At 43.0% G+C, this 20,788-nt stretch overlaps 1 protein-coding gene across 3 annotated transcripts; it reads left to right on the forward strand.

Moving 5' to 3' along the window:
• Window positions 1-38: 38 nt before the first annotated feature.
• Window positions 39-20,559, forward strand: zfyve26 (zinc finger, FYVE domain containing 26). Of its 3 annotated transcripts, none has more exons than XM_037071730.1 (43): window positions 39-168; window positions 1,692-1,980; window positions 2,153-2,228; window positions 2,440-2,526; window positions 2,663-2,812; window positions 2,954-3,293; window positions 4,249-4,373; window positions 4,571-4,735; window positions 4,831-4,919; window positions 5,014-5,165; window positions 5,271-5,480; window positions 6,094-6,705; window positions 6,871-7,020; window positions 7,133-7,284; window positions 7,441-7,684; window positions 7,836-8,099; window positions 8,248-8,367; window positions 8,475-8,645; window positions 8,849-9,082; window positions 9,295-9,400; window positions 9,649-10,490; window positions 10,687-10,886; window positions 10,992-11,096; window positions 11,258-11,380; window positions 11,663-11,839; window positions 12,605-12,854; window positions 13,155-13,250; window positions 13,488-13,675; window positions 13,921-14,057; window positions 14,162-14,190; window positions 14,333-14,469; window positions 14,573-14,793; window positions 14,884-15,031; window positions 15,233-15,442; window positions 16,195-16,410; window positions 16,903-17,100; window positions 17,344-17,424; window positions 17,508-17,635; window positions 17,728-17,902; window positions 18,029-18,088; window positions 18,192-18,374; window positions 18,475-18,525; window positions 18,746-20,559. In XM_037071730.1, exons 2-43 carry the CDS (start codon window positions 1,790-1,792, stop codon window positions 18,956-18,958), a joined length of 7,806 nt encoding a protein of 2,601 aa, XP_036927625.1. In that variant the 5' UTR covers window positions 39-168; window positions 1,692-1,789; the 3' UTR covers window positions 18,959-20,559. The 3 variants fall into 3 exon arrangements, with proteins under 3 accessions (XP_036927625.1, XP_036927627.1, XP_036927626.1); XM_037071732.1 differs by having other exon boundaries at window positions 8,478-8,645; XM_037071731.1 differs by lacking the exon at window positions 39-168 and adding an exon at window positions 427-475.
• The last annotated feature ends 229 nt before the right edge of the window (window positions 20,560-20,788 follow it).

Here is a 20,788-nt window from a genome sequence, read left to right on the forward strand (position 1 = left end):
CGCCCCCTTCGTGCCAACCTTTGACCAATCAGCGGTGGAGAATCAGCTGAGTTTGTCACATGACCTTCGTTAACATGCAACTAGCCTGCTAGCATAACAGCTCAGAGGAAAGCAGGAGCTAGGAGTGAATATAAACCCCAGTTTTGTGGGAAACAGCACAAAGAATGAGTAAGTAACTTCATTGAATGTTCGCTAACTTCTTAGCGCTTTAGCACGTATGTATGTTAGCTGTTACGGAAGTTAGCTAACTTAATGTTTCAGCTATAGCCAGTCAGCAGTATTTTTTTAAGCTAGTGCTACCGCTAATGGTGACATTTGGGTGGCTGTCAAATCTGAGGGGAGACGAACAGGGAAGATGGGGATATTTTTAAAAAGTATAGTTAAAGACGTGTCTCGTCTCTCCGTCTCAACACAGTAGCAGCTTATCCATGTTTGTTTCTCAACGTGCCCGGTGTGTTTGCACAGACAATTAAAGGTACAGATGATACGATTAAACAATGTGTATAAAGTCTCACATCTCTGTGGTTACAGATGTTGCCTCTAAGTGACACCGAGTGTAATCAACGATAACATGCACAGATAATAAATTATTAACAAGCCAACTATGCTAAATTCATAATTTCTGCTTATCGTGTGACACATTTAGGAAGCAAACTTCAGATAAGTGGTGATAAAATTGACAGAGAGTCTAAAACTGCTAGATAAATTATGCTGTAAACAATATAATGCAAAAACATATATTGCAGTCAGCATTATCATATTATGTTGTTCGTTTAAACTGTGTAGGATAATGAAGAAATACATATGAAATAAATACAAATCAAGTTATTATACTTCAAAATGCATATTTAAATTTTAAGATAGTACAGTTAGTTGTAAACACAGCTGCTTATAAAGACTCAACTAACCTACTGTTTATCAACAAAATTAGACTGTGTGGCTGTTTAAGGCTGTGTGATATTGTGAAGACAATTCACCATTCAATAAGATATATTTTGACAGATATTGCCATTGTAATATGATTTATGATTGGTGGGAATGATCACTTTTGCATCACAATTTTAGTTTTCACAAAAACAAACTGCTGGAAACAAGATGTTGTGACATTAATTGGGGTCTGTACCAAACAAACATGTTGTCTTACATCTGGAGAACAAGATTTGTAGGCCAGTGCAATTTGGCCAATTATTTACAACAAATTAAACAAGGAATTATGAGCTAGAAAGTATGCAAAATCGGTTTAAACTGAGAGAAGATTGATATGATTTGAGTGTATGCATGTTTAAGAAACAAAGCGTTAGGACTGAATTAAAAAAAACAAAAAACAAATCAGTGCATTTCTGTGAAGGGTGCACTATATTGCTTTGGGGAAGAAGTTTTAATGAGAAAGAAAAATGAGAAACAAACACTTGTACAAAATAATATTTTTACTGAGTAGCCTCCTCTCTAGCTTTAAACATTGTTGGTTAGGACCTAATTCCTCTCTGAGACGGCTTATTTAATTAATTATGGAGATGAAGAAATATTATGAATTTGCATTACTACCATATCAATCAATATAGTGTTGAGTGGGTGAGTGAGTGAGAGTTTGTTTTCCAATATTACACATGTACCTTTAAATGGAACTTTAAAACTGAATATTTCTGACACACATTTCAAAGCGTATCGCCAATGTTTTCTTTCTGTTGCAGGTGAAGAAAGCTCAAGCATCCCCCTCGGCTGTATGGCAGTAAAAGTGCCTCTCCAGTTGTGACCACTGAGCAGAGAAGTGTCACAGTTGGAAGTGAAGATGCATCCCTTCGGCTGTGAGTCAGAGACCTCCCTTCAGGAACTGTTTGAGTACTTTAAGAGGTGCCTGCAGCATGGAGAGTGGGAGCTGGCAAGCGCCTGTGTGCCACAGCTGGTTGATTCAACGGGAGGACTTTCAGAAAAGCTGCAAGATATAATCAAAGCTATCGTCTGCCATCCGTACAGTTTAAAGTGAGTCACGCAGCAGCATGTTCACAAAACATCAGGGTTTTACTTGCATTTAAACTGTGTAGTGTTAGATAATTAAAGGTAGTGCAGTATTATGAAAATTCTCATTCTAAAACTGATTTCTTATATCTGTGTGTTATTTGTGCTGTGGATTTATTGTGTGTTTATTTTATAGATGGGAGTCTGTGGGCAGTCCACACAAACTGGCTTGGTTTTGGCTTCAGGTTTTAGAGAAATGGAGCAAAGAGCAGGTAATGATCTTACTTCTTTCTCTGTTGTTCTTATTTTACTTACGACAAAACCACAGGGTATAGTCGAGTCATCCTCAACCTGCGTGTTAGTATTTGAGACCACTTTTGTTTGTGTTAAGTACAAAACACAAATTTTTCTTGGAACCAGAATGACAATATTGTGACTTTGGATGACAACAGAGTGAAACGATATCTCTGTGCTTCTTTTCAGGTTTCTCCTCACATCAGAAGAGAGCTGGAGTTCCTGCTGCTCCTGGAGGAGCTGGGGTCAGAGGGCATACCAGAGACTGTTCTCAAGGTTATTATTATTATTCTGACTTTTGTCTGTTGTTGACGAAGTAGTAAAAACGTGATGATCTTTGATTGAGATGGATTGTTCCACTGTTGTACATGTTGAGACAGAATTCAGGCCTGAGATAATGATCTTTCAGCAGGAGTTGCATCAGGCCTTTTTGGAAGCACAGTCTGAACTAAAGGCTCCAGATGGTTCAAGAACAACAGAAGCTGCTGTCGAGTCTTGCCTACGAACCTTATTGGAGAAAAAGAAGCCCAGGCTGGCCCAGTCTTTATCACATTTCTTGCAGGTAGAGTAAAAAATACTAGTACAAATAACAGCACAAATATTAAATATCAAAAATATTAACTATACAAACATGTAAGAATGTAAATTAAGGAATGTGCCTCTTTTAGTATGTCTACATTACCACATTACATACCTCCAACAGGACACGTCATGCACAGAGGACCAAACTCTGCAGCACACGTTCATCCAACACCTGATGAAGAAACTGGGAAAACCGGAGAGAAGTCTGGAGAAGGTGGAGGAGTGGGTGGAGGAGATATACACCGTGCTGTCTGTGATGCCGTGGAGCTCTCGTAAAGGCGACGGGCAGCTGGAGGCGCTGTGCGAGGCGCTGTGGGCAGCCAGAGACGGGCCCCTGAAGGAGGAGAGGATCCTCAGCTCGTTGCTTCGCCCTCGGTGCGACGCTCTCGTCTCTGCGTACTGTTCCACCGCTTTGAGGCTTCAGAGGGATCATCTACTGAGGAACGCGCCTGAAACACAAGGTAGTCTGAGTGTGTTCGGATCTAAAAGTCATCAATAAATGTGATTATTTTGGTTCATCGGGCTTCGCCCCATTCCTAAACTAAAACACAGATTTAATTATGAATTGGTGTTATGGCCCTTTAAGCAATATTCATGTTGATCAGTATGCTTTGTGAAACAGCTTTTGAAATCATTTCCTATGAATCAGTTCCTCCTGTGAGCTGTTTTAGTTTACAGTTTTGTTTCATGGTTACGACGCTGATAATATATTTATAGCCAGAGATTTGGCTTTCTCTGCATTTTGTTGGCATCACCCCTTTTCCTCTTTCAATCACACTTTCAATCACACTTCTGCCTCTGTGGCTGCAAAACAGTTACATGTGACAAGCAGCTGATCTTGTCTTCTGCAGCTGTGTAAGTGTCTGTGTCTAATGATAAACTTAAGGAGAAGGAGAGATATACAATGCAATAGTTTACCCCTTTTTAATTTTACATTTCACATTAACAAAACAAGTGGAAGACTTAAAAACAAGCAGCAAATTACACCAGCGCTCAGTAAGAGGAAATGTACATTCAGTGGTCAAATAGTGCTTTATCCTGTTTCCTGTATAGTTTAAGACTCTTCTCACAATACATCATTTATCTACGTGATTGAAGCCTGCTGATGAGTCAGAAGAGAACAGAAATATGGAGGCAGTTTGTGTAATATGGCCCTGAAAAGAAAATCATAATCAGCAAAAATGGGATTTAAAAGACTTTTGAATTTCCCTCTCAAAATTTTACTTAAGTTATTTTGTTCTTCATTTTTCTGCTGCCATCTTGTCCAGGACTCCCACGCAGAAGACGAACTGTATCTGAGTCAGACCTTTCTGATTATATAGAGGATAAACAAATCAATTCTCTTGCATAACCTTTTAGGTGACATTTACCTTTGTTACATTGTTGTACTTCTTGTTTTCACTACTTTCCTCCCAGCGGACCTTCCTGAAGCCGAGAAGCTGGCCCTCAGTTTATGTTTCCATATCGATCGTCCATCCATTTGGAAGACCATATATTTCGAGTGCCTTAGTCGTGGAAAGCACTTCCTGGAGCAGGTCCTGGTAAGTGCTCCAGGAGGAATGGAAACATGTTAATCTGATTTTAAATGTTTTTCAACCAGATTTGAATGTGTGTAGACAATCTAATTCAGTAACATTGTAATGCAGCATTTTTTTGTGTAATTTGTACACTAATTGAAGCTGGTTTGCGACCTCGTGAGGAAATTCAGTAATGTAATAAGATTGATTACTTCCTGCAGGTCACTGCGCTGGACCTGATTAAACATGAGGAGTTCTCTCAGCTCAGAGACTTACTGAAGTTGGAGTTTCAGCCTTTGTCCCGTCTGCTGTTGCTCCTGGGATGGACTCAGTGTCGCAGTCTGAGCTCGGCTCAAACGCTGCTCAGCATCCTTCACCGAGAGCAAGTCAGAACTGAAAACACATCTATGTGAATGTCCTCCTCCATAGCCATTCAACACTTTTAAGTGTTTTGTTGATATAATCTTTATCTTCTTTTCAGGCACCAGCCAATGACTCTGTTCTGCAGGAGTTTGCCAGTCTTTTGTCCTCTCAGCTTAGAATACTTGAATGGTGTAAAAACAACAATCTGTAAGTACTGTTTGATTTTCTTTTTGGAGTTAGACTGGTGTTTAATCTTTGTTCATTTTTAATCTTTACTACTTTTTGTATTTTGTTTAATCAGAGGGATTTCTATGGAGGCATTGCTGGCACAGCTTCACACTCTGGACAATCACTCTGCTCTCTATATTCTGCATTCCCTGACTCCTCTGGCTCAGTTTGAAGAGCGCAAGATACTAGATCTGCTGCAGCAGCTGCCAAACTCCCCAGGACCAGGTCAGCACCTTCTTCATCGTCTCTCTTGTTGTCTGTCAATTAGAGTCTGAAATTCATTTTGGGGTATATTGCAAAAACAAAAATGACATTTTTTTCCCCCTGCAGAAGACACAGTTGGTTCTCTCAGCCCTGGTGTGCAGAGGAACATCGTTTTGTTCCAGGGCTTCTGTGCCATGAAGTACGCCGTCTACGCTCTCTGTGTAAACGCACATAAATACTCAAATTGCACCGAGTGTGAGTCCACGCAGCAGCCGCAACATCACCAGCCCACCGAAACAGAAACTGACAGAAAACAAACCTCAACTTCCTCACAAGGTAGGTGTCTTTCTTTCCTGCAGTAAAGCTTTATTTTGATAGCACACATAATGATTTGCGCCTTGAACAGTCCTTATCATGTCTTCTTCTCTGGTGTGTTAATCAAGAAAAATGTTACTGTACAGAGCACAGATAAAAAGATTCAAACTCTCTCTATATATAATAAATTACAGGACTGTACAGACAGTTAAAAACACTTAGTGTGTCCAACATGAACTCAAATGTTTGCACATTATTTTGCTGTCTTCATAGCCCTGTAATATTTGTAATAGAAACATTAAAACCCCAGACTGTAGCCTGAATCGTTTTCTGTTCTCTTTGTGTAAGTCCTCCCCTGCTACACTGAAGCTTTAATTTGATGACAGATGACAGATGAAGCTTCCTGTCTGCTAATTTTGGCTGGTTATAATCTCACTTGCAAAAAGAAGTGTAGAAGTGTCATGAGTAAAATGGATTAAATATACATGCATGTCAGTGTGTGTGGTTAGTATTTGTAGTGTTTTACAGTGACTTAAAGGCATTTCTACATTAAACCCCGGCATCCCAGCTTTTTTTGGAATCAGGGATGTAGTACTGACTGTCCTTGTTCTGGTCTGTTTGTTGGGTTTTCCAGGTTGCCATTTGTTGTTCCAGCACTACCTGTCAGAGTGTCAGCTCTATCTGGAGGCCGTACCTGCCATGTTCCGCCTGGAGCTCCTAGAGAACATCTTCTCCCTTCTTTTTCTGTCCACGGCGGACTTTTCCCAGCAGATCCAGAAAGACACAAACTCAAGTCTGAACACAGGCAATAGCGCTCAGTCAGAATGTTCATCTGACACAAAAAACACAAATGTAGGCCTGGGAAACAAAGCAAAGACAGATGAGACTGAATACAGCAAGACAGAGACTCAAACGCAGCGTTCAAGTTCACCACCAGCAGCCCACAGTACTCACCCGGACCTGGGGCACCTCATCCAGGGCTGCAGGGGGTTTCTGGTTGATGTGGCGGCCATGGAGGGTTTTATGAAGCTGCTGAAAGAAGGGTTGGAGGGCATGTGTGTGGTGGGCCAGCAGGAGGGACAAGAGGCAGGGAGAGCGCTGCTTAGAGAGGCTGAAGCAGTTGAGAGCCTCGGCTGCTCGGTGACGGCTGACACATTCGGGACGCGCCTGCAGAGGTTGTCCAAACGCACTGCAGAGGCTCAGTGGAGGCTGCAGATCATCAGCAGCAATCAGGGCAGTGGAAACGGTGAGATGGGCGAAGGCTTAGCTTTTACCTTTAGTTTATTGGTTGACCTTTGCATACAAGACATCGCAAATGACAATCAAGTACAACTAAAATTCATTAACATGTGACGAGGGACTCAGAAATTTGGCTTCATTCTTTGAGTCTTGATGGTAAATTACTTTACAGGTACAGAGAGTCCTCTCCAGATGTCAGCGGTCACCTCTCCCGTCACTTCTCTGGGACGCAGCAAGAGCTCGAGCATGAGGAGAAGGAAGAGACCAGGGAGACAAACCTCCGTGGACAAACACAATGGAGAAGTTAGCACGAGTGCATCAGGTAGGACGAAAATTACAGCCTGTCGTTTACATATGTACATGCATTGTTTCTCTGATTTTTGTTTTCTTGCATCATCCTTGAGAAACGATTAAGTTTCTTTGTCCTCTGTCAGATGGTGGAGGAGGGACAGTGGGAGGTTGTGTGGAACTGGAGGTCTGTCCATGCGGAGGTTCTCACAGCTGGCTGGTCCCCGCCATGTTGTCTCCTCCTGAGTCTCTGCTCATGTCCTGCATCCGCCGAGGGAACTTTATGGAGGCACATCAGGTCTGTGTGGCAAGGTGGACACAAAAAAATGTTTTTACCAGCCTAAAATTTCACGTTAATGTAAACACGTGTCTTACCATCTGATCCAGCAGCACTCTTACAATAGTTTGTTTAACGTCTTTGAAGTAAATTGGTTGTTTCTCGGCTTCTCTGCAGGTGTCTCTGGTATTTGATCTGGAGGCATCTGCCTGTTGTGGTGAGCTGGTGTTCATGGAGCACTACAAAGAAGTCCTGGTAGAGTTGGGACGGGTGGAGCAAAAGATGGAGAGCCAGTCGATGTCTTCGTCCTCATCCTCTTCAGAGGGTTTGGGGACAGCAGCTGCGACAGGCACCGGGAGGAGTCGGCTGGGCAGCAGTGGCAGAATGACCCTGCAGGCCATCGGAAGTGCTGCTGCTGCAGGTCTGATGTCTTTTTTATTTTATTTTTTATTTTAGGCTTGTTTCTCTTCATTGGCAAAATAAAAAACATGTTGAACCATTTGTTTAAGTGGTGAAACACTCTGTATCATGTATTACTCAGAATCTGACTTCTGTGTGTGTTTTCCCGGCAGGTGTGGCTTTCTACTCCATCTCAGACATTGCAGATCGGCTCCTCAGCACCCCTGCTCACCCGATGCCCACACTGGAAGAAGGCTACTGGCTGAGCCGCTGCTCTTCAGACCCCTCTGGTCTCCTTTACACACTCTTGGAGGAGCTCAGCCCAGCAGCCATGGCTGCCTTTGACCTGGCCTGCTGCCACTGTCAGCTCTGGAAGACATCCCGACAGCTACTGGACACGGCGGAGCGAAGGCTCAACAGCAGCCTGGAGGCTCGAGGTATGTAGCCTGAATTTAAGGGCTATGAAACAATTTTATTCTAAAGTGGAGATTGGAACAAGACCAACTGCAATTGACTATGTTTATTAGCAGATTTACACAGGTAATCATTTTGGGTTTCATTTTAAATCCCTTTCTGTCTCCACAGGAGTAAGAGTAGACCTTAAAGTTCCCCATTCTGAGGGCATCTGTGGATTACCAATGGTGTTACAACAGATAAACAAGATCCTGAATCATTCTGCCACAAATAAGGGATCTGTCAAAACTGGTGAGTAAAACATTTTCATGAATAGCTGCAAAATAAGGGATTGAACATAAAAAATGAGCTGGATGGACGGAATTGTTTCTCTGTTACTTATCCACTATTGTTCATAGAAGCCGTTGGGGACGACCCGGTGTATTCCAGCCCATTTGGTTGCTGCATCCAGGAAGTGCTGCTGTGTTGCCACCCATCGCTGAGAGAAGAGAGGATCGCTGCTTCGCTCAGTCGGGCTCAACGTCTGGAGACAACCCTGCACATCCTGAGCACTGCTACGGACGGCACAGGTCGGCACAGTAACTGTGGCTTTTCAGAGGGTTACATGGCAAATATTTCTTCAACCTGATTTAAAAATCATACTTATTAGAGACTCCTGTTTAACTATTTACAAGATGACATTTCCTTACAGGACTGAAGTTTCCAACCTTGAGTGTTTTTAGCATTCAGTGAGAAAGTCTGAACATTGTCTAAGTTTCCTCTCATTTAACAGATGGCAGTGTGGGCAGTGCTCTTCTGGCAGAATTGGTTGAACAGGCCAATCTGAAGCAGTCGGAGCTGGATGTTCATCCCGTGCGGTCCAGCATGAAGCAGCTGCTTCGCTCTCTGGACGAGCTTTGCCCTTTCGAGCCAGACGGAGATCTTGCCAGACCAGATTATGTGCGCAGTTTCCTTGACTACATCAACACACTGGCATCTGTGTTAGTGCGCAGCCTTGGTTCAGAAGGTAAAATCATTTGTTGTTGAGGAGAGATGATGTGCTTTTTGTATCCCTTTTGAGAAAGTGTCGCCTTCTGTATTTGGCACTGGGAACTTCTCTCAGAACTTCTCTTTAAGTGCATTGTCCTCTTTGATTACAAATTCTGCTTCCTCAGTGACTCTTCTTCTTCCTAAGCCTGATTTTGTTATCATTTACGTCTGTCTTGCTGTTTCTTTTAGACCAGAATAATGAAGTCAAGCTCGGGAATCCACTGCTGGTTTTGCTTCAAGCCCCATTTCAGCTTCTTTCCCACCTGCTGTTTGACAGACAGGTGTCCCCTGACAGGTAGGTATACTGGTTAAGCCCCATCAGTGTCAACAAGTATGCCTGTAGTTTGCATGATTTGTTATCACCCTATAAGGTTACCTGAACTGCAGCTCTGTGCTTCACTATAAAAATAGTGTTAAAATAGTGTTATTACTTAAATAAGAGTGAAATCAAAATATGCATCAGTCATCTCAGGTTATAGATATTACATCCTCTATTGATTTAAGGGTAAAAGCTAACTTCTCCATGTTCTGTTTTGTCTGCAGAGTGCTCTCCTTGCTGCAGCAGGAAGGTCTGCGACTGAGTGTTCAGCAGGTGATCGTCCAGCGATGCTGTGACACTCTGCCCATTTGGATCACCTGTCCAGCTGAGGAAAGAGACTCCAGCCAGGCCAAGAAAGATGACGGAGTATTCGGTGTCACCAGCTTGTCTGTCCTACTCCAACAGCATGCTCAGGAGCACCTGTCAACTCTGGGCCTCACAGAGCCCCAGTCTGATGTGAGCTCTGAGTCTGAGGCCTCAGTGGAAGACACATCAGCGACACCCAGCACCCTCTCCACCTCACCCACGTCATCATCATCTCATTCATCCTCTACATCGACCTCTTTCCTCCTCACACCATCGGCCTTGTCCTTCCTAAAGTCTCGCTCACCTTTGCTGGCCACAATGGCATGTTTAAGCGCATGCAAGGGAGAAAACACCCGGACACAACCGTCTGGATGGTCTGGCTATTTCCGTAGCGGCCGTAAAGAAGTCGTCTTAGATGGAGAGCAAATTTCTCGTGAAGCAGACAACCTCCTGAAGGAATTCCCCATTCTCCGGGCTTACCTGCAGACCATGGCTGAACCAGTGCTGGGCACGCTACTGAATGATAGTGAGGAAGGTTCTGCTGGACTGGGGGCTGTTGTCTGTGGGAAACCCTTGGTCAGCCTCCTGCTGTCTGGGCCTCAAGAAGAAGTTGCCCAGGCTGTGGCTGCTGAGGCCTTCCAGAAGGCCCTTTCCTCCAGGAACCTCAGCCGAGCCCTCAGTCTGCTGGAGCTGTATGGGCAGGGCTGCAGCCAGGAGGGGGCGCTGAGAGACCGTCTGCTTGCCTGTGCTGCACTGGAAGGTAAATGCATTTTAACAAAAGACAACCTGTGAAGGTAAATACTGAGATTATTATGCGTTGAAACTTTCTTAAACACACTACAAAGAGCTTTTACTTGGTCATAAAACATTCTCAATTAAATACTGATCCTTCTACATGACTTACATACAGTAAGCAAACAAAAGTGTTTGATATTTAAATGATTTTCTATGTCCAGATGGATTTGAAGCCATAGGTGAGCTGTTCCGCGTACAGGATGCTAACCTGCGAGCCCGTGTTGCTCTCCAGGCTCTGGAGCGCTGGCCTCTGTCAGCGTGCCTGGAGCTGCTCGAGTTCTGCCTCAATGACCCGAGCACTGAGACATCGCTGAAAACAGACTTGGAGCTCAAGAAGAAAGAACTGGACATCTATCACTGGGTAGTTCTTAGATCTTTTCATATGTGTTGGTTGGCATCATTTTAAACTAATGTTAACATCATTTGACTCTCCATGCTGAGAAGTGTGTTTCTTTTCTTCTCAAAGATGTTGAATTTGCATCCTCCGCTGCCCTGGGCTACTTGGCAGGAGTTACGGACTGAGTCTAAAACAAACTCCGAGTCCATGATATCAATGATGCTGGAAGCCAAAGTTTGTACAACACACCTGCAACAGTTTACTAAGCATACAGTCGCACATTGTAAATCAGATGTCAAATAAATAGTACTTTTTGCCAAAATTTTACACACAGTAATCTCAAATCTTTGTTTATGTACATGACATAATATTCACAATCTCGTCATTCTCTGCAGGAGTTTGCTCTTTGTACACAGTGGGTTGAGCTCTATCCCGTGTCTGACCAGCTGAGACTGCAGCTGAAGACTGAACATCTGCTTCACCTGCTGGAGAAGGGACAGACAGACGAGGCTTTCCAGGTCCAAACCACTAAACTGCTGGTTGATTTTAGGCTGGAATCAGTTTATTAAAACATGGGTAAATGTGTCAGTAATTTGTCAGGGATGACTCAGTTGATTCCTGAGCTGACATTGATACTACTGGAATATCTCTGTGCAAAACTACTGGATTTCTGTGCATTTATGTTCCAGAATAAACAACAAACGTTTACCTTCTTTATTTTCTTAATTCTTACTTGGATGGTTTCTTTCTCTTTGTTTGAATTTCCTTAGTCACTTACTTATTTATGTATTCATTTTTAGTTACTCGAGGGCCTCTCAGATTTCGTGGTTGGCCTGGACGTTTGTGAGCGGGCTCTGGACTGTCGCCCTGGGTTGGCTGCTTGTCATTTCCTGGCTGACTACCTCACCCTGCATTTCCAGAGACAGGTGTCTCCGGCACGTCGACGACACATCCACGCCCTCCATCTGGGCTCGAAGGTTTGTGAATGTCGACAAACTTATGAAACAGTTACATACAAAGTTGGCTCCATGTTGACTAACTCCAACATTTTGGATACTGTATGTGTGTAGTACTTGTAAGTTTACTTAAGTAAATGATCTGAGTCTACCACTGTTAATATAATATAAATAAGTTAGATAGATAGATAGATAGATAGATAGATAGATAGATAGATAGATAGATAGATAGATAGATAGATAGATAATTATCTGATTCATTTGTTGAGGGGATTTTTTTATTGTTTAACTCCAAGTACTTTATCAGCAGAAGGTCATGCACAGTTGAGTTACTCCCTTCCTTGAATTGTTGTTTCTCAACACCTTGTGTGTTTTCCTGTCACCGTTACCTAAGTCAGGTCATGCAACTCAGTCCCACACCATTGCATTATTCTAGAAACCCTGGATTGTCGTAAAAGGTTTCGCAATTTTGTAATTCTTAAAATGTTTATCTTTGTACAGGAAATGGTGCTTTTCTAATTCACATGCTGGGAAATGTTTTGTTTTTGGTGTTTTTTCCTCTGCAGCAGTCATTTGGTCAAGTTTAAATGCATGTATTAAGAAAGTGGTGTAGACATTTATGTTCATTCAGACTTAACTTAGAGATACACTGAGATAGAGACATGAACTATAACATAACCATGTAAGTGATCTGGTCAAAGATGTTGGTTTAACACTATTAAAGCACAGAACAGTTGCTCCATGTTCTGTATCCAGGTTGCTCACAGGATTTGTTTTTTCCTCCAGGTGTTGCTCACTCTGCCTCCTGCTGCCAGGCAGGACTATTTCCCCCTGCTGTCAGAGCCCCTGCTGATGCTCGAGCAACTGTTGATGAACCTGAAGGTGGACTGGGCAGATGTGGCGGTGCGAACCCTGCGCAGCCTCCTAATCGGTCAGGAGGCTGGCTTCGGTCCCGAGGACATCGATAAGCTCCTGGCAGACTACGCCTGCAAGGCCCTTGACTTCTCCTGCGCTCCCAGAGAGAGGTCTCGATCTGGTCAGTGCTCAGTGCACAATGTATGGCGACAGTCACTGACACAAGTAAAAGATTATAAGTATCAGTATAAGTACTGAAAGCTGGCACTGAAGGCTTGATCTTGAACATATACTCTACTTTCACATAACTGACACAAATTCATACCAACTTCAAAACACTCACTTTCCTTTAATAGATTAGTGGGATCAAAGTGAATAAAAACAAAATGTTCTTGTGCACCCAGATATACTGTGTTGTAGCAAAATCAAGGTCGTATTTAGCACAGCCAGTGACCGTAGATAACACCATGTTTTTTTCCAGACTCTGTAATCAGCCTCCAGGATGGGCTGATGCAGTGTCCTGCTCAAGACAGCTGCTCCCAATCGTCCAGAATCGAATCTCCGGCATCCTCCACAGGTGAGCATGTTTCACAGTAAGGATATGATGTGTGCATTCCTCCATTGGTTGGCATTTTAATAGCACCTAGATTATAAAAGAAGAAATGGAAATCCTCCTTTCTTCAATATTTATTTTAAAGAAATGTGAATAAAGTTGTTTTTTTGGTCGGGGTCTCTGTTGTGAATTTAGTGTAAAGATGAAGTTCCTGTTTTGAAACATCTTTGATTGGTTTTTCTTTATTGTGTTTGACTACAGGCAGCACCCCCACACACACACCTGCCTCAAACAGCACAGACCGGGAGAAAGATCGAACTTCAGCGGGGAGAAAACGTCGCTCTTCTACCAAATTTCAGCCTCCAGACCAACCCCCGGCCCGCAAAGACTGGGTCCCTGACACCAAACAGCTCGTGTGCATGGTCTGCCAGCGTGAGAGGTTCACTATGGTGAGGTGTTGTCATGAGTTAATAAAAAGCACTTGCTGACCTGTAAAATATATTCTATATATAAAATTCCATAAGAAATTCCCCAACTGGGACAAATAAAGAAGGTCATTCCTGATCTTAAATCCCCTTAAATTATAATGAATTTAAGTAGTCAGGAAGATGAGGAAGGAAATTTGAGAGTAACATGACTGTTAAACAATATTTATGTTCTCTCAGAAATGGTTGTTTGTTTTTTGTGCTTTTAGTTCAACAGACGACATCACTGTCGGAGATGTGGCCGTCTGGTTTGTCACGCGTGTTCAGAGCACAAGATGCCTGTAGAGGGCTGCCCAGGAGACGAAGTCAGAGTCTGTGACCAGTGTTACGCCTACTTTCACCCAGAGTAAGACCTCACTTGTCAAAGAAAACCTTTTTTTTTTTAACAACACAGGCGCTGCACTCACCATATTCACAATTATTAATTTTGCTGCTTTTTTACATGCGCAGTTCTGACGATGAGCTGGAACCAGCTGAGGGTAAATCGTAAACATTTTCCTCTTTGATATATCACAGCAACATTGATGCATTCTGAAAAAGCAAACTTGCCACCTGGAACACCCAAAATGCAGCCAGTCTGAGATCGGCCGTAATGATCAGCTCTCACTCTCTCTCTCTCAGTGGCTGGAAGCCCGGTGATCAAAGAAGACGCTCTAGATGGGATGCTGCATCTGCCTGAAGTGGTCCAACAACAGATCCATCTCAGCACAAACCCTGCAGAGAACCAGCTGCTGAGGAGCGAGTTCTACTACGAACAGGTCTGACTTTTATGACCACACAGGATTAATCATTACCGGGTCACTGCATTGGAGCTTGTTAATCACAATCGACTGATCACAGAAATTTTGCTAAACCCCCAAGGCTCCCAGTGCGTATCTCTGCGTGGCGGTCTTGTCTCTGCACAGTGACCAGACCGCCTGTGGCCACCAGCTCATCAGCCACTGCCGCTCTCTGTCACGTAAACTGACCAATCCAGAGGTGGACGCCTGCCTCCTCACTGATATCATGCGGCAGCTGCTGTTCAGTGCCAAGCTGATGTTCGTTAAGGTGGGCCGCAGTCAGGATCTCGCATTATGTGACAGGTAAGATGTAAACCTCTATCGGTGAGATGTTTGTAACATTTCTTTTCACTTGATTTTTCAGTTTTCTTTTAATTGTTTTTGTTTCTGCAGTTACATCAGCAAAGTAGACGTGCTAAAAATCCTTGTGTCGGCCAACTACAAATATGTCCCCTCTCTGGATGACATTTTGGAGACTTCAGCTGTTGCACGTCTACGTAACCAGCTGTTGGAAGCAGAACACTACCAGCTGGCAGTGGAGGTGAGGCATTTTGTGGTTTATTAGTTTTTTTTAATGTCATTACTTTGCATTTAAGTATTAACTTTCAAGGCAAAAAAAATATCATGCAGCATTTTAGAAATACAGTTAATAAAAGCAGTCAGTTGAGGTCAAGTTGAAGTTTAATGATGACTCCAAATTTTTGGGGGGCTTTCTTTTGTTTTTCCATCACTGGTAATTTAGGTGTCCACCAAGAGTGGTCTGGACCCTGGCGGCGTGTGGCAGGCGTGGGGGATGGCATCTCTCAAGGCAGGGAACCTTTCAGTAGCGAGGGAGAAGTTTACCCGCTGCCTGAAGGCTCCAGTGGACCGAAACCAGCTCAACCTGGGTCCCTTACTGCTGCAGGAGGTCATCCAGCACCTGGAGACCGACGTACATCCCACTCTGGCCACGGTAGGAAGACACCTTATAGTGGCTTCTTACCCTTACTTGCTGAAGTGTGAGGCATGCTACGGTCTAAGATCTTGATTACAGCCCATGTTGAAGCAGATAATACGTGATGGGCTTTGTAATTTTTGTAATATGTCTTGCATGTAAACAAGTTAGACATTTCCCAACTTACATCAGCCTCACCATCATTCTTAAATACTATTACATAACCAAATTGGCATTATAACAAAAGCCTAATGTCTTTCGTGCGGCGAAGAACCTGTTCTGACTGGTATTTTGGGCAGACAGCACTTGGAAACTTGCCAAACACAACAGAAATTATTTTACCAACCAATTTTAAATCTTTCTGATGAAAGCGGTATGTTTTGTACACACTGTCACAATCAGACTGTACAGAATGTGCAGAACTGCTTCGCCACCCTGCTCTGGTATACGACACCTTGGGAATGTCCCATGTATTGTTTGATGCCGCGGGGTGTATGCTCTGTCACTTCGAGAGGAATGTGTGGCACTTTCACCAGCCTGTGGTTCCTATTGGACAGGATTACGTGGGAGTTGCCAGTGAGGAGGCGTTGTTATGCCTGTGTTGTTCTGTAGTCTTTAGCAACTTGACCTTATCATAGTGTGCTTGGGATAAAAGCACCACAGCAATAAGATTTGTTATATTACCTAAATTGGAATGTGTTACATAATGTGCACATATACATTCTCTGTGTGATGTTTGTGTTGTCCTTGTGTTTCTGTGCCTGTGTCAGTCTTGTGGGGAAGACATCTTGGCGTCCTTACGTGAGCTGGAGGACGCCCTGAACGAGGCCGGTCCCGTGGATCGACCAGAGGGTCAGACTCCAAACAGCAGCTTCCACCAGGAGTGTCTTTACTACCTGAACACATATGGCACTCACCTGGCTCTGATCAGTTTCTATATGCGACACGACTGCATGACAGAGGCCCTGACATACCTGCTTAACAAGGTGAGATGTTGATTTTAAAAATCAACATGAAGACTTTCAGCTTCATGCATGTTTGAAGGCATTGATTCAATTTCCCAGTACGTTTTAATCATTTAGTTTCATGTAATTGGACATCAGCTGGCATCGGATGTCTGTCTGAAAATAGAAATTTCGAGCTTCTTTTGTGGTGTAGTTTGTCAGGAGTCCGAGGATCATCTGACCCAACAATGTGATTTATCACCCCTCTGTTGCCAAGATCAGTCAGGCAGTCCAGTACACAGGGTCTGTGTGACTTTGGTTTAGACTTGCTTCCCTTTTCAATGTGACAACAAAGCACACGAAAGATCTAGCGGTACAAGCTGTAGGTTGATCAGTCCCTTTAAAAGGCTGAACGAGCAGCAGTGAATCGAGCGTATCACAAGTACAGAAATTGAGCCACTGCTGCACGTGCCACGACATGTTTTGTAAGACGTGTTTTTTTAATTGTCGACGTGACTTCTCTGCATGTCTCAGGAGTGCCCAGATGAGGTGTTTCTCGAGGGTGTGTTGCAGCCCAGTCTCGAGCGGGGGCGTCTTGGCTCGCTGCAGGGGATAATGGAAAAACTTGACCCTGGCCTGGAATCATGCAGCCGCTACCTCATCGCCTCCTGCCAGTTCCTGCAGCGGCGAGGATACTTCCACACTCTGTACCAGATCCAGCAGTTCATGATGGTCAGAGTCTTTAAACTTTTTTAGATTTTGATGATCATTTTTCAAAATAAAACAAATGCGACGTGAACTTGGTTGAAATATTGGAAATCAAAGGAACGTGGTCTGTGCCTTAGCTAACATATCATTTGAGAATAGGCAAGGATTAGAGAACATCTTGAAAAATAAACAATTTATGATTTTGTAACATAGTGATATAATAATAATCTATGTTAGTAATATGTTAATGTCTGTTTTCCTGGACAGGATCATGTGCGCGCTGCTATGACCTGTATCCGATTCTTCACACATGGTGCCAGTTCGTATCTACAGCTGGGAGAACAGCAGGTAAATCTCTTTGCTCTTCAAAACAAAAAAGAAAGTTTCCTTGCTCATTTGAGGATTTTGACCATGTCCTTGACCTTGTCCAGCGCTGGTTGGTCAGAGCCAAAGAGCACCTGAGGACGTACCTGCAGGAGCAGCAGGGTCGGGGTGGTGGGAGGAGAAAGTCTCAGGTCAACTCATTCAGGAAGATGATGTCATCCAGTGATGTGTCCAGGTTATTTGATTTATCCTTATTTCACTGAAGCGGGATGGAACTAAATCTACTCTTTGGCCTATATCTATTTTACCTCTTTTTATTTTCATTAGGCACATGAACACAATTGAGCTTCAGCTGGAGGTGACCCGTTTCCTCCACCGCTGTGAGACTGCAGCCTCCTCCAAGGCTCCTCAGACCAGCACACCTTCCCTCAAGTCCTCTGGATCCAGCTCACCACCTACACTGTTTGGAGGAAGCCCCATGAAAGTTGAGGTTGCCTGCAAGGTGAGGTTCCAGTTGTAATCATCGCAGTACTCTATAAACCGCTTAACATAGATACAGCTGACTTTACTTGTGTTAAACATAACATCTGGATGAACATCTTGCTCTTGCTCCCGTGTTTTTTTGCAGGTGATGCTCGGAGGAAAAAACATAGAAGAAGGTTTTGGCATTGCATATAGAGTCATACAGGTATGTTGTGATATTAGGTGCCTAACAATGTTTGTTTACTGTTTACTGGTTTTGGGGTAAAGGTTAAAAATGTTGCTGTTTCCTCCTTCTCCTTCTGCCTCAGGACTTCCAGCTGGAGGCCCAGGCGGTCTACGTGCGGGCAGGCCAGCGGCTTGTCCGTCAGAGGCAGTATGGAGCCGTACGGCAGCTGCTTAAATGTGTCGGTGAATCGGGCACCGCCACAAAAAACGACTGCGACGCCCTCATCCTGAGCTGCGTCTCCGTCGCAGATAAGGGACCAGCTGATGTGAGTGACAGAAACCTTTGGAATGTACTGACATAACAAATCTTGATTATGTCTTGGCTTCAATGAGTTGTTCTTCCTTGTTGTCTTTTATCTGATTTAGGCCAAAGATCTGGAAAGTCTGATTTTGGAGACCAAGCACGCAGAGAGCAAGGTACTATAAACTGCATGCTTACTGTCCTATTCTTCTCTACCTGTGTCTATAATATCTGTTCGTACCTGAGGCCTTTTTAAAAGAAAAAATACAGAAATTGAAATGACCCTGTTAGGTATTCTTCTTGACCAAGAAGGATCATCCTCTTCACGTCTCAAATCAATGTTTGCACCCCCAGAAAGTTATATAAAAGCAAACTCAGAGACCCCCCTGTCTGCAGATCAAAGCCTACCTGCTGTGCAGTAAACTGCGGCCGGCGTACCTGCAGGCGGTGAAGCTGGAGCCGAGCCGGGCCGGCCCGTTGGTCCAGGACGTCCTTCAGGCCGCTGAGGGAGCACATGACTCGGTGATGAAGAACATCTGTCACCAGTGGCTGGCCGAACACCAAAACAAGTCATCTCAGCAGGGCCAGGGCCGAACCAGCGCCAGGTAAAGGCACTGTCGGCCTAACAAGGGATTTCATTTACTTAAACTTAAAAAAAGTCGAGCCGTAAATGAAGCGCAAATAAGAGGATCCAGGGTTTCTGGACCACTGTGTGGGGAGATGAATGATTAGATTAGCAGTTGTTGCACACATTACATGTCGTGCGCTCCTCAGCTGCAGATTAGTTACAGATAAGTTATATAACTTTCTAATTCGGTAGATGCTAGAAACCCTGATGATCACTTCCTCTTTGTGTTTGTGCAGCCTTTTCTTTACACTAATGAATCACCACCGTGCTTTATTATCCATAACCTGAAACAAATAGCTGTTATCTCCCATCTGTAGCTGAGAGGGAACAATGTCACCGAAGTGACAACTATTACATAAGAAAAATTGCAAACAGATTCTCACACAAAATGTGCGTATCTGTTACTCAGTATTTGACTGAGATTAATATCCTACCTCAGCCAAAAGGGAAAACATCTTTAACTGACTGACGTGTTGCTTCAAAGTCCTCTTTCCTCATTTTATTTAGACGTAATGAATTGTTCTACGTGAAGACAGTACATGTTCATTAAACTGAATCTTGTTTCTGTAATCCTGATGAAGCCGTTTAACCTGTTTTACCTGATGTTGTACAGCACATTTTACCGCCAGCTTTCAGGGAATGTTCCCTTTAAGTAAGGGAAATTAATATAAAACAGAATCTGAAGTATTTAAGGGCATTGAAGAAGTTGAGAATTGTACAAGAAATCTAAAAGTTTTAGGTTGGATGCAGAAAGGGACCCACTGACAAATCCTGTTACAGATTAACTTAAATTTATTATCTAGAAAAAATAACTCTCTAATCATGAATTTGGTCACTGGGTGGCCACTTTTTGTCTCACCTTGTATAATAATCACTCAGACTGCTAATTTTAAATTATGCTTTTCACTTTGTTCTCATAGAAAACTTGACCCAAATATAAATCTGTACTGATTAATTCACACAGATAACCATTCAAATGTTTTTTTTTAAAAAAAAGGGACTTATGCCATATAGTTTTCTTTTGATATGTAGTTCTCTTTTTGCTGATTTTTGACACAACCCTTCGCCAAAACAAAATAACAACATAATTGTATTGTCACATTAAACATGATTTTCGTTCACTCACCTGACAATCACTCCTGTTGCTGAAGCTGCCTTTTCAAGGATGTTACAATGTGTATTTCAGATCAGCTCTGATTACAATGCTAAAATCTTTATTTAGAGATACTGTGTTTATCCTTCGTCGTGCTTACGTCTGCTGCACTATTCTGAATACCAGGACTGACGAAAAAAAAGTGTTGATCTGCCGATGAGATGAGAAGAAGACTTTCGAGATGCACACACACGACATTCTTGCACTCTTATATCCTCCTTAACTTCGACTGTTGTCTCATCACTGCCGCACTTTATACTTTAAGTAATTTTAACAAAAAAATTACACTTCTTTTGGTGAGAATTGTAAAATATGGACTAGTTAATGCATTGATGACGCAGGGACTAATGCTTTTCAACTGTGATTTCTCCATCCTGTGTAAATTAAAATGAAAATGACATAATAAAAGAAGATGTAATATACAAAATATCGAGCATATTGAGTTCATTTCTGCCCAGTTTCTTCAAATGAAAATGAAAACATGAAACATACGTTTCAACGACCTTGCATAACTTAATACTGTCCTCTAATTATGAAGCAACTGTCACCAGTGGCCTAACTTAGCTTAGCATAAAGATTAGAAACAGGGACATAGTTAGCCTAATCTGCAGTCATCACTTGCATGTCTTTGTACTGAAATATCATGTTGCTGCCATCT

Source organism: Acanthopagrus latus, chromosome 16, assembly GCF_904848185.1.
Source record: "Acanthopagrus latus isolate v.2019 chromosome 16, fAcaLat1.1, whole genome shotgun sequence".
Taxonomy (NCBI): domain Eukaryota; kingdom Metazoa; phylum Chordata; class Actinopteri; order Spariformes; family Sparidae; genus Acanthopagrus; species Acanthopagrus latus.